Raw genomic sequence first — 12,059 nt, forward strand, 5'->3', positions numbered from 1 at the left:
TGCCTACTGTATGCCAGGGATTTCTACTTGCTTTATATATATATTATGTCATTTAATCTTCAAATAATACCTGTGGGGTGGGTATTACTATTATTATGCTTTTTAGTTTAGAGATAAGTGAGTCAAGACTCAGGTTAGATAATTTTCTAGAGTTCCCACAGTAGGGATAGGGTGACGTCTTAATCACTGTCGTACATTATCCTCTCCACTTGGAGTGACTGGTCTCTCTTTCCTAAAGAAAGCATCCTCTTTCATGCTTGGGGGTGAAGAAATGGCTCAGAAGTTAGGAGAACAGAGATGGGATCTCTGGCTGAAGTTTGAGCGACGGTGCTGCCGCTTATGAATTGTGGGTAACAATGCAAGCAGTACTCAGAAAACATGGAAGTCCCCTGTTGCGAGGAGCCCAGAGAGGTGCCGTGCAGATGCCTCTTCAAAGAAAGGCTTAGTGTCTCAGCGGTTAGCTCCTTTGGGGTTTGCCTCAGCTGCAGAGAGCTGCCTTGCTCAACATCTTCCCAGGATGGCAACATCCAATGACTGACAGTGATGGGGGGACCACAGCCCAGCCATTTCAGGCCATTCATACCCAATGCAGGACATCTCTAATTGGCTGGAGCTCTGTCAGGCCTGGGCTGCAATCTGACTTCTCTTTCTGTCCAATCCTCCTTCTTCTGCCTTTCTTCAATGGGTGCGGATCGCTAATCACTCCCTTGCATCCCAGACTCTGTCTGGACATCTTAACTGTGACACCTATGTCCCAGGGAAGGCGAGCTCCTGGTGCCCTCCATGGAAGGGCAGATGATCAGAATGCACCCTGGTTATACAGAGAAGACTCTTGGTCTCCCTATGGGAAAGGCTAATTCTGCTTCCCAACTTTTTCCATGCCATCACTTGCAAGAAAGTATTCTATTTGGGCAGCTCATTGAGGGAAATGAAGAAGGTTGCTTGGGTTGGGAGGACTGGTTCAGAGTCTATAACTTGTCCTATAGGCTGAGGGTATCCCTGGAACCCATTCAGGACATACTGGTTGGGAAGATCCAGGCCAAGTCAAAGATCATAATGCTCTAAAGAGGGTGGTGCATACATACACACTCACTAACTGGGCTTGACTATGTGGACTAAAGGCTTAATTGTAAAAGGCAAAATTATAAAACTTTTTTTTTTTTTTTGGCTGCTCCATGCGGCATGTAGGATCTTAGTTCCCTGACCAGGGATTGAACCCGTGCTCCCTGCAGTGGAAGCGTGGAGTCTTAACCACTGGACCACCAGGGAAGTCCAAAACTTTTGATAGAAGAATATCTTTATGACCTCAGGATAGGGAAGGATTTCTTAAATAAAACGTACAAAGTGCATACCAAAAGGGAGAAGATTGATAATTGTACCTACATAAAAATTAAGAACTTCTCAGAAGATATCATGAAGAAATTAAAAAGACAAACCATAAACTGTGAGAGGATATTAGCAACAATATGATAATAATACTAGCAAAGCATTCATATTCAGAATATAGATAAAGAATTCCTAGGACTCAAAAGGAAAAATTCAAGCAATTTGGTAGAAAAATGAGCAAAAGACATGAACAGGCATTTCACAGAAATAGAAAGAGTCATAAATATATAAAAAGATACTTATTAGTTACCAGGGAAACACAAATATTCATCAACAGCTAAAAATGAACCAGATATTGCTACTCATTGCAGCATAGATGAATCTTAAAAACCCAGTGGTAGTGAACAAAGCAAATTACAGAATAAATGTTTGCTTCTAATTAAATAAATATGTGCTTGATTCCATTTTCAAAACCAGGAAAAACTAAATGCATAAGGACAAAACTAAAGAAGAACAAGTAAACCATCAATCTAACATTCAGAATATGTTGTGGAGGAGGCAGGGAGTGCGTGGAGGGTCATTAAAGATGTTGATGCTGTTCTGTGTCAAGGGTCGGGAGCTCACTGGCCATATACAGTTCACCACCTTCTATTATACAGCCTGTGAGCTAAGATATTCTTACATTATTTTTAAATGGTGGGGAAAATCTTTTTTTAATATATTTTGTGGCATTTGAGAATTATTTGAAATTCAAACTTTCAGGGTCCATAAAGAAAGCTTTACTGGAACAGAGCCACAAATGCCTACTGGTTTACAGATTGTCCATCTCTGTCTATCTCTTCCTACCCACCTCCCCATCATATACAGCCAACTGGAATATAATTTTCCTCTTGGAATACAGTTTTCCTTGAGTTTCTCATGTTTATGCATTATGAGCAGAGGCACTGACTGCCTTTGTTCTGGACTATTTTTTCAAGGATATTTGCATAATGAACAGGCTCAGAAGATATAGTGTTTCCCTCCAGAGCAAAAGGCAGGTACCCATTATAAATGTTTCAGATTCCCTAATCTCAGGGTTCCTCTTCTGTAACATAACCCACTGTGTGAGCAGGTACCATCTGGCCCTTTTTACATCATCTTGTGCAAATTGGGGCTCAGAACCAGCACAAGAAAATGCTGATACTCGGGCTACAGCTGTTTCTGTGAGTAATAAACTCTCCTTTGTTTCTGACCCAGGAGTCTTGGGTCTTCCACCAGCATCCATGAAAGTGCGGCAGGGTAGAATCTCACACCATTCACAGTTCTTGACACCCGCCCCCCACCATTTTACAGATGAGAAATCTGAAACCCAGAGAAGGGAAGGGACTGGCCTGAGGTCACTGTACTGATGAGTAGCAGCACCATCTCAAGGTCTCATATTTCCATGACACCCAGCCCAGTGCTCAGTCCTTGCCTCTGGGCAGCATCTCAGGACTCCTGCAGGCCTCTGAAGGACATTAGGACATTCCCTTTCTTCCCTTGGGCCTTACCTTTCACGCTACATTTGAAGGTTTGACTGACTACTCCAGTATTATTCTCCTTCTCTGCTGGCCATTGATACACGTAGACTGTGGTTCTGGAAGACCCGGCATCGAGCACGATTCCATACTGAATAAAAGGCGGGGAGGGAGAGTCAGAGACAGGCATCTGAGGACCCCTTTTCCCAGGGGGCCACCGAGAACCCTGAGTCCTCCCAAGAGCTTAACCCACACTGCTTCATTTAGGTGGGAGCTGACCAAAAAGAAAAAAACTATTTTCTCTAAACCAACTTTGTCTCCATGGACTCTGGATGGAGGGGTTGGGGGGAGATGGGTCCGGTGTTCTAGGCCACAGTTCTCAGCCTTGGCCTCACATTAGAATCACTTGGGGAGCTTTTGAAACTCCCAATGCCAAGGCTGCAGCTGAGACCCATTAAATCAGAATCTCTGTCAGTGGACCCAGGCACCAACAGTTTTTAAAGCTCCTTTGGTGATTCCAGTATGCAGCCAAGGTTGAAGATGAGTACCCCAAAGATCTTGCATGCACAGACAGTCTCCTGATTCCTCCTCATCCAGACTCTGCGGGGGTCGGGGAGGGGGGCGCACGGTCAGAAGCCACCTTGGTCTCAGGAGTACAATGAATAGTCAGTCACCTGCTGCCCTCTATTCTCCAAACTTCCAGGCCTATCAGCCTGGGATAAACAACCAAAAGGAAACCATAGGTAGGAAGTTCTCACAGGGGAGTGACACACTGATATCTGCATTGGCCTTCAGAATGAAAGTATTCCTGCTTAAGGAGGAAAAAACTAAAATACAAACGAATGTTGACATATTATCCCACTTAGGTGACGTGTGTGAACAAATGGACAGGAGGGTATTGCCAGCCATCTCACGCAGCTTGAGGCAGGTACCAGGGAGCTTCAGTTGAAGGTGTGGCCCAGCCCAGGCCCTGGACCAGGCCTGCCTAGGAAGGAGCATTCATTAGCAGCCTAGGGGCATTGGAATGAGTTACGCTGACCTAGGTCACTATCTGGTTGGGCTTGGAATCAGCCCAGGGCATCAGAAGCTTCTGGGTGGCATCTTTTCCCCAATTCCCCCACCATTGAGTTAGCCTAGCCTGTCCCAGAGGGGAAGATGACGTTGGGTTCTGGAGGCAGGTCACATCAGATGGATTCCTACTTTTCTGATATTGCATAAGAGACCTAACCTCTCTGGGTTCCCTCGTCTTCAGGCAACTTCCTTTCAGAAGTAAATAGGAGACCATTTGCCTGATGCTTAGTGGCTGCTCAATAAATACAGGCTATATAGAAAAATGAGTGAAGCAAAATAAATAAAATTGCAAAGCAAGAAAAAGAGGAAAAAAGTGAATAACACCCCTCAAATCCAACTACTGTTTTAACACCTTGTTATATATCTTTTCCAACGGTCTTCTGTGCATACAACTACATATACACATATGTGTTTAGACATATGTTTTTAAATCAACACAGGATTACAGTACACATAATCTTCTCCAATGCTCTTTTCTTACTTAAAAAGTATATCATGGGGGACTTCCCTGGTGGTCCAGTGGTTAAGGCTCCGCGTTTCCACTGCAGGGGGCACGGGTTCGATCCCTGGTCGGGGAACTAAGATCCCGCATGCCGTGCAGCGCGGCCAATAAATAAATAAGTAAATAAATAAATAAAAGTATATCATGAACATCTTTCCCTACCAGTAAAAGTACTGACATGATTTTTAAGCCATTCATCCCATTCACTATGAGATGTACAGTAGTTGATTTAACCAATCCCCTGATTCTAAACTTTCTATCACGAATGCTTGCTTCATTTGAAATAGGAGCAAATAAAAAAATGTTACTCCAGCTTCTCCATTCTATTAAGATAGAACATCCTGTGTACATTGGTATTTGAACTTGAATAGCCTCTTCACCTCAGCTCTTCAATCTGATGTGTGTTGCCTGGGATCCTGACATGACACCCCCCATGGCAAACAGAGGAGGCATTGTTCACAATCTATTCCAGGCAGAGGCTCCCCGTGAGATTAAAGCACAGGTTGAAACTGAAGGAAACCAGGCACTCCAGAGGTCTGAGCCTCTGTATCAGTCTGCTTTCTTTCCTTCCCTCTGCTGCTGACCTGCTCACCAGCCCCTCCATGCCTGGCACTGATAAGAGGAGAGAGAGCATAAGAGGGCAGCTACTCCAGAGGGTGCCTGTCTGTCCCCAAATCTTCTTTATCCCAACCCTTCATGAAGAATGCTCGAGGCTGCTGGGCCAAGATCTGAAAGAATGAAGAATGTCCATCCTCATTTGTAAGTCCGGGAAAATGGGATTCAGTTTTCACCAGAATGGGCAGCAGCCAGAGACTTTGCTCTGAGATTTGCAGGAGAAATGGCGGCCCCTTGGGCGCCTGCTGATGTGGTGACAGGGACAGCCTTGAGGCCCAGTGCTACTTTGCACTAAGACGATCCACCCCCACCCCACCATCGTTCACTGGCATTTTCAAAAGTGAAAAGATTGGTCTTTAATCAGTTTTCAGAGCTCATTTGCCTAGATCAGTGCAACTCACTGCGGTTCCATGGAGGGAGGGGGAAGGGGAGAATGAATTTCATTCAGTTCAGCTAGGTGGGTGATGTTTGGATGAAAAGCGTTAAGTCACCTTCTGTTTAATGCAGTGTCAGAAAAACAAACAAACAAACATGGTCTGAATGTGGAACTGAAGATACAGTCGGTGGGTGAACCAAAAGGAAACATATGAACCCCATTATCCAAAACTCAAGAACTTTGTGAGCTTCTAACAAAAGCAAAAGCAAAGGTCATAAGATCATCTTTCTTAGATGTGTTTATTATTATTTTTATTATCATCATCATCATTATTACTCTTACTATAATAATGAGAATAATGGTAGTAATAAACATTTGGCGAACACTTATAATATGCCAGGCACTGCACAAAGGGCTTTAGTTTTGCATTTATAAGGCAGGTGTTATCATCATCCCCACTTGACAGATAGGGAAACTGAGGCTCACAGGGGTTAAATAATTAGCCAAGGTCACAGACTTGGGATCAAGCCGGGGTCTAACTGACTCTTAAACCTGTACTCATTGCCCCTGTGCTTTCACTGAGTTCCAAGGAAAACAAGTCTTAACAGGGTGACTGATTAATAAGAAGGTGCCTGATATGGTACGGCAGACTTTCTTTGTTCAGACAAAAGACCCTCAGAAGCAAACTCTTGGTTAAGTGGTGTGCAGATCTGGCTGGAGAGGAGAATCACCAATTTGAATAAGGAGCCAGGGCCTTCTGGAAAGGAAAAAACAAATTACGCAACTCTTGTACTCCAAGAGGTAAACCAAGGTGGGCCACAGGGCACCAGATATCCAGGCTGATGACTGAGAATGGATGAGGGTTAGAAGGAAATGGTTTTAACACAGCCTGGCCCAGTTGTTGTGCTTTGGAGAGTCATGTGACCCAAGGTGGGGCTCTGACTGGCAGAAAAGCAGTGTCCCTGAAACCTGGGACCCTGCAGGCCCCTCTTCGACAGTGGCACCATGTGGCTGCGAGCGGCAGTGGCAGTGGGGTATTGATCAGATGGGTCTGAGAAGCTCCAGGGCTTCTAAACAACTGTGATGCAGTTAGGAGGGCGAAACCTCAAGAGGAAGATATTGGACTTAGTGATAATAAAGCAGCGGGGTTGAGGTGGGGGGTAATGAGTGAAACATAAAGGCAACGTCATCATGTTTACTCTTCAAGCTGATAGAGCAGGTCAGACCAGTGACAGTGAAAAAGGGACTGGGGATATTTCCACCATTGGCTAAGTTTTAATAGTTCCGCTTTTACACTCAGATGAACCAAGGTTAGGTAGGCCAACGTTGGATTTAATAGCCAGATATCATGACTTTTCACGTGGGTCTTGAGGAACATTCCAGGGCCCCTCAGATAGGCCACTGTGGAGCTGGCTCCTCAAAACCAACTGTCAGCAGCACACAAAAAGGCAAAACAAGGCTCAAGGTATGAAAACATAAACAATGAAAAAGCCTTTATATTCACTGGTCTCCACCTCCACACTGCCCTTCCTGCCCCTAGCACACACTGCAAAACAAAAGGAAGGGTCTCTGGACAGCCTGAGAAAAGCTGCATGTGGAATGCCCCCTTCCAAGCTGTCATTCTGCTCCTGCTTCAACCGGCCCAGGACATCTGTCTTTTCTTATAACTAACCCACTCAGTGAAGCAGAATGGGCCTTCTGAGCCAATATTCCTGTGTTATACAACTTCCTGTCCCCTACAACTGGGGCCTGACAGCGAGATTCTGAAGAGATTAAAAACCCCCTCTCTGAACCGTCTGCTAATTCGTGAGGGTATGTCTGCTGGCCCTTCCAAACCCTTGCCTAAGGCCAATGTTCTCTGCTCTCTTTTCTTCCTTCTGTGCCAAGTCTGCTATTTCCAATCTGTGTAACTGTGGGAAGCTATTTGCCCTTTCTGTTCCTGTTTTCTCATCTTCAAAATGGGAATAATAATTATCTACAGGGAACGGTCACTGAGGGTTCCCTGCCCACAAGCCCTCAGACCTTACCACTGTGATGTCCAACCATGCACTTTCTACCTGCCTGAAGGCTGTCTCCATTGGCTGAACCTACCCGAGCCCACAATATGCCAGAAATACTAGAGAGCTAATGTTCCCCAGGGAGCAGCCCTCAACCAATGACTAATGGAAGCTGGTGTGTAAATACGCCATTGAGTAGGATGACTGTGAGGCAGATGTTCTATATGCCCATGGCAGAGGACACCCCTGAGGTGAGAGTTCTGCACTGGCTCCCAGAAATCCCTAGCAGAACAGCTCCAGCTGCCCACAGTGGTAACCTGCTGGGTAATAGCCCCTCCATTGGCTGCCTTCCCTTCTGTCTCACTTCCCATCCCCCCACAGTTCTTCCTGGGGTCACCCCCAGATGACCATCTTGCATGGGCATCTTTGACTAGGGGAACCCCTCTGACACAGAACTAAGCATGTGTGGTCTCCTCCTTCAACATTGTCCTCCATACTGCTCAGGGACCTACTTTTCTGTATTCAGTTTACTCTTCAAGTCTTCTAATTCCTCCATATCCCTCCAGTTTGAATTTACCTCTCATCTCCCAAAACAACTGCCTTAACCAGCTCATCCCTCACTTTTTTTTTTTTTTCCCCTGCTGTGGCCTCTCCCGTTGTGGAGTACAGGCTCGGGACGCGCAGGCTCAGCAGCCCTGGCTCACGAGCCCAGCCACCCCGCGGCATGTGGGATCCTCCCGGACTGGGTCACGAACCCGTGTCCCCTGCATCAGCAGGCGGACTCTCAACCACTGCGCCACCAGGGAAGCCCCCTCATCCCTCACTTTTAAAGGGCCTGAGGGAAAATTTTATAAATGAAGACTTCTGCTCTGCCCCACCCCCACCTGTCCTCTTCCCATCCCCAGGCAAATCCATAGAGTAAACAGCCTCATGCACCTGTATGTTGACTGTAGAGGGTGGGCTAGCTCAGACCCCACACCCATGCTCTGTCTACTCTCCCTGCAAGCAGCTGCCCCTTTACCACCCCTCAGACCAGTGGTGAGGTCTGCCCTCAGCAGGAGGCCCACACAGACCCTGGATTCTGGGGTCTCAGGCACCACAACATGTTCTAGAAGGGAAGCATAACTCTTGGTGGGCACATTCCCTTGTCCCACGGAGAGATATACCTGGAACGCAGCTAGAGCTGGTTTGTTTGACTTATGGGATCTAAGGGTGGTACTGGGGTCTAAGAATGGTTACTGGGGTCTAAGAGTGGAACGAGCCTTCCCCTCAATTGGAAGGCACGTCCCTTCTCCAATTCAGCACCTTCCTGTCTCTGCATCCATCCTCCCTCCTTCCCTCCTGTGCAAAGGAGGACGTGTTTTCCCAGCAGAGGCCAATATCTCTTCCTGGGTTCCCTGTTCAGAACTTAGGATCAAGGAACAGCGGGAAGTAAGTGAAGAGAGCCGTGGTAACAAGAGGGTCTGGGTTTCAGTTCTGGTCCTGCCATCCACTGGTCAAACCTATGTTTCCTCACTTGCAAAATGGTGGTGACAGTGCTTGTCCACCTTCCATGGTTGGCAGAAGAGTTCAGTGCGATAATTCAGGGAAAAATGCTCACTCAACCGAATAGCAATTTACAAAGTGTAAGGGGATGGTATTTCCCCTAGTTGCAATCCTGATTTTATATAGTTTATAGGAGAAGGCAGTGTCTGGAACTTGGGAAAACAGATTCTCTAGGCCTTAGCTAATGTCTTTGGACAACCAGATAATTTGTTTTCCTCTCACCATTAGACAGCTGCATAAGGCTTTTTATTTTTCATTTTTATTCATGCTATTCATGGGGGGCTGAGATTCTTAAGTAAAATACCTATAAAAGAACCAAATTCCATTATCTAAAAAAGATTTTAGGGACTTCCCTGGTGGCACAGTGGTTAAGAATCCGCCTGCCAATGCAGGGGACATGGGTTCGATCCCTGGTCCAGGAAGATTCCACATGCCGTGGAGCAACTAAGCCCATGTGCCACAGCTACTGAGACTGTGCCCTAGAGCCTGTGAGCCACAACTACTAAGCCTGAGAGTTGCAACTGCTGAAGCCCACGTGCCTAGAGCCTGTGCTCCACAACAGGGGAAGCCACCGCAATGAGAAGCCCGGCACTGCAATGAAGAGTAGCCCCACTCGCCACAACTAGAGAAAGCCTGCACGCAGCAATGAAGACCCAATGCGGCCAAAAACAATAAATAAACTTAAAAAAATTGTTTTAGGAAATTTCCTGGTGTTCCAGTGATTAGGACTTGGCACTCTCACTGCCTGGGCCCCAGGTTGGATCCCTGGTGAGAGAATTAAGATCCCACAAGCTGCATGGTGAAGGCAAAAAAAACAAAAATAAATAAATAAAAAGATTTTACTTTAATCCTTTAGAAAAGTGAACTCAGGATGGTAGAGCAAACTCACCCACGCAGCCAAGGCAATATTAGTTTCTTTTTTACCTTTTAAAAACCTCTATTTCAGATATAGCCATTGAACACTCCCTAACAGCAGGAAGATGTAGAAAGGACTCTAAGGTCAAGGATAGATACTAAATGAGATTCAAATAACATGGCTCCTATGGCCCTTGTCCAACTAGGAGAGGTTTTCATATTTTTAAAGAGTCATAAGAAGACAAAAACAAAAGAAGATATGCAACAGAAACTATAAACGGCTCTGAAAGCCTAAAATGTGTACTGTTTGGCCCTTTACAGAGAAAGTTTGCTGACTTCTACCCAAAAAGGTTGAAGGACTTACTGACTCTCTTCACCTTTCATTTGACAGTCTCTCATGGGATCACCTCCTACCACCTTTAATAGCCAAGGCAGAAGGGATACACACAATTCTCAGCCTACCAGAGAACATCCATTTGGGGATGGACTTATCAAGAGCTGAGAGAGGCTTCTGGAACTTAGCATAAGGTCCTGAGTAATTTTGGTGGGGGAAGAGTCAGAGGGATCATGGCATACTTCTAGACTCAACAGAGGTAGCACAACACAGCTCAAGAAGTCCTTTCAGGTCCTTGATTTTGTTTACCCAGGCTAGGCCAGAAGAAGAGCCTGGGTCTCCTGGTCTTCACTCATGAGCAAGTTTGTGTCATCTGGAGGAACTGACAAGCTGGTAAATCTTTGGTAGCTATCTATAATTCTTGGCTACAGAGTCTAGCTTTGGTTCTAACAGTCAGGAGTCAAAGCAAGACCTCACAGTCCTAGGAGAAGGTGTCACCACTATCAATCTTTCACCTCAAACATCACAAACCCAGCATGTCCAGTCTTTCTCCCTGGGTTCTTACCCATCCTTTCCCTGGCTCTAGCTAGAGGTAAGGGGCAATAATTTTCTTCTCTTCTAACTCATGAGTTTCGAATCATTGATGTCAGAGCCCATTTCTTCCCTTCAATGCCAACCCCTTCACACCTACCTTCAGTCCTGGAAGGAGAACCTCTTTCTGGTGAATCTGGATGAGTGTGACAGCTACAAGCACCACAATGCTCAAAAGCAAGACCACCAAGGTGATGATGGCTGAAATTCGGGAGAGGGCCTTGAGGCCTAAAATGGGGAGACCCAGAAGACACATGAGGGGGAATTGGGAACAAGGTCCTGGCCTTCTTTGTAGAATCTGTGGACTGGGTGCTTAACCGCATGCATAAGTCACTTCCTCTGGCTTTAGTGAGACCAATACTTTTAGAACAGCAACTGGGCTCAATACCCATTTATCTTTCCTCCAAAGAGTGGACTAAACCAGTGTTTGCAGGGAGGATATGCATGATTTAGTTCTCTGGTATTTCCCAAAGTGTGTTATGCATATTACTGGTCATCCCTGAGATGATTTACAATAACATTTGTTTCAATGTAGATTTGAAAACTATGGGTTTTCTATTAAAGCAGGTGATATAACATTTCATTTGAAAATAATCTCAGATAAATAAAAAGAAATTCATATTGTATTTTAGATGTAATCAATGATTATAAAGTTCAGTACATGATGACTTATTGTCAAGCAAATAGTAACGTGTTTGAATTCCTAAGATATGTGGGTTCCCAGTAAGAATTCAACCTCAGTCATTTTTCCTGTGTCTATAGTAAAGGCATAGGGTCTCCCCTACATCTTCACAAACAAAGAGTAACTAGACCCCAATCCACGTGTTCCCTCCCAAAGTGGTCATATAATCTCTGGTATTTGTATTTTAATCATAACTATATCTATCTATGTAAACTATATCTATACATTTAAAAGCAAAAGAAAAAATGTAGCATATGGTCTTCAACTAAATATATAGCCTCTGAATAAAGGTAATATATAATTATATGCATTATATAGTAATATATAATGTATCATAATGGGCTATTTCTACTTATTAAATTTAAACTAATATTTCTTAACTAGATGATTATGAGCAAATATTTACTTGGGTCTTAAAAAAATCAGTGGGCTAGTGAAAATTTCATAAAGTAGCAAATATACTTATAAAAAAAGAAAAGAAAAGAAAGAAACTTTCTGAAATGATTCCATTTATGTTAAGTTCTAAAACAGGCAGGTGACAGAAATCAGAACAGTGATTGCATGGGGGTTTGGGGCAAGGATCCACTGGGAAGGAACACGTGGGCACTTTCTGGGGTAATGGAAATGCTCTTACATCTTAATAGGATTGTGGGGTATATGGGTGTGTGC

At 44.8% G+C, this 12,059-nt stretch overlaps 1 protein-coding gene and 1 long non-coding RNA gene across 3 annotated transcripts in view; one reads left to right on the plus strand and one right to left on the minus strand.

The window, feature by feature from the left end:
* LOC132432215 (uncharacterized) overlaps window positions 1–12,059 on the plus strand; it is a 266,402-nt gene that overhangs the window by 51,107 nt on the left and 203,236 nt on the right. The gene's annotated exons all lie outside the window — the stretch shown is intronic.
* ENTPD3 (ectonucleoside triphosphate diphosphohydrolase 3) overlaps window positions 1–12,059 on the minus strand; it is a 34,708-nt gene that overhangs the window by 19,542 nt on the left and 3,107 nt on the right. The window contains exons 3-4 of the mRNA XM_060022303.1: window positions 10,809–10,936; window positions 2,856–2,973 (exon numbers count right to left, since the gene is read on the minus strand). Coding sequence (XP_059878286.1) covers window positions 2,856–2,973; window positions 10,809–10,936 — 246 coding nt within the window. The remainder of the gene's footprint in view (window positions 1–2,855; window positions 2,974–10,808; window positions 10,937–12,059) is intronic.

The sequence above is a fragment of the Delphinus delphis genome, chromosome 10 (assembly GCF_949987515.2).
Source record: "Delphinus delphis chromosome 10, mDelDel1.2, whole genome shotgun sequence".
Lineage (NCBI taxonomy): Eukaryota > Metazoa > Chordata > Mammalia > Artiodactyla > Delphinidae > Delphinus > Delphinus delphis.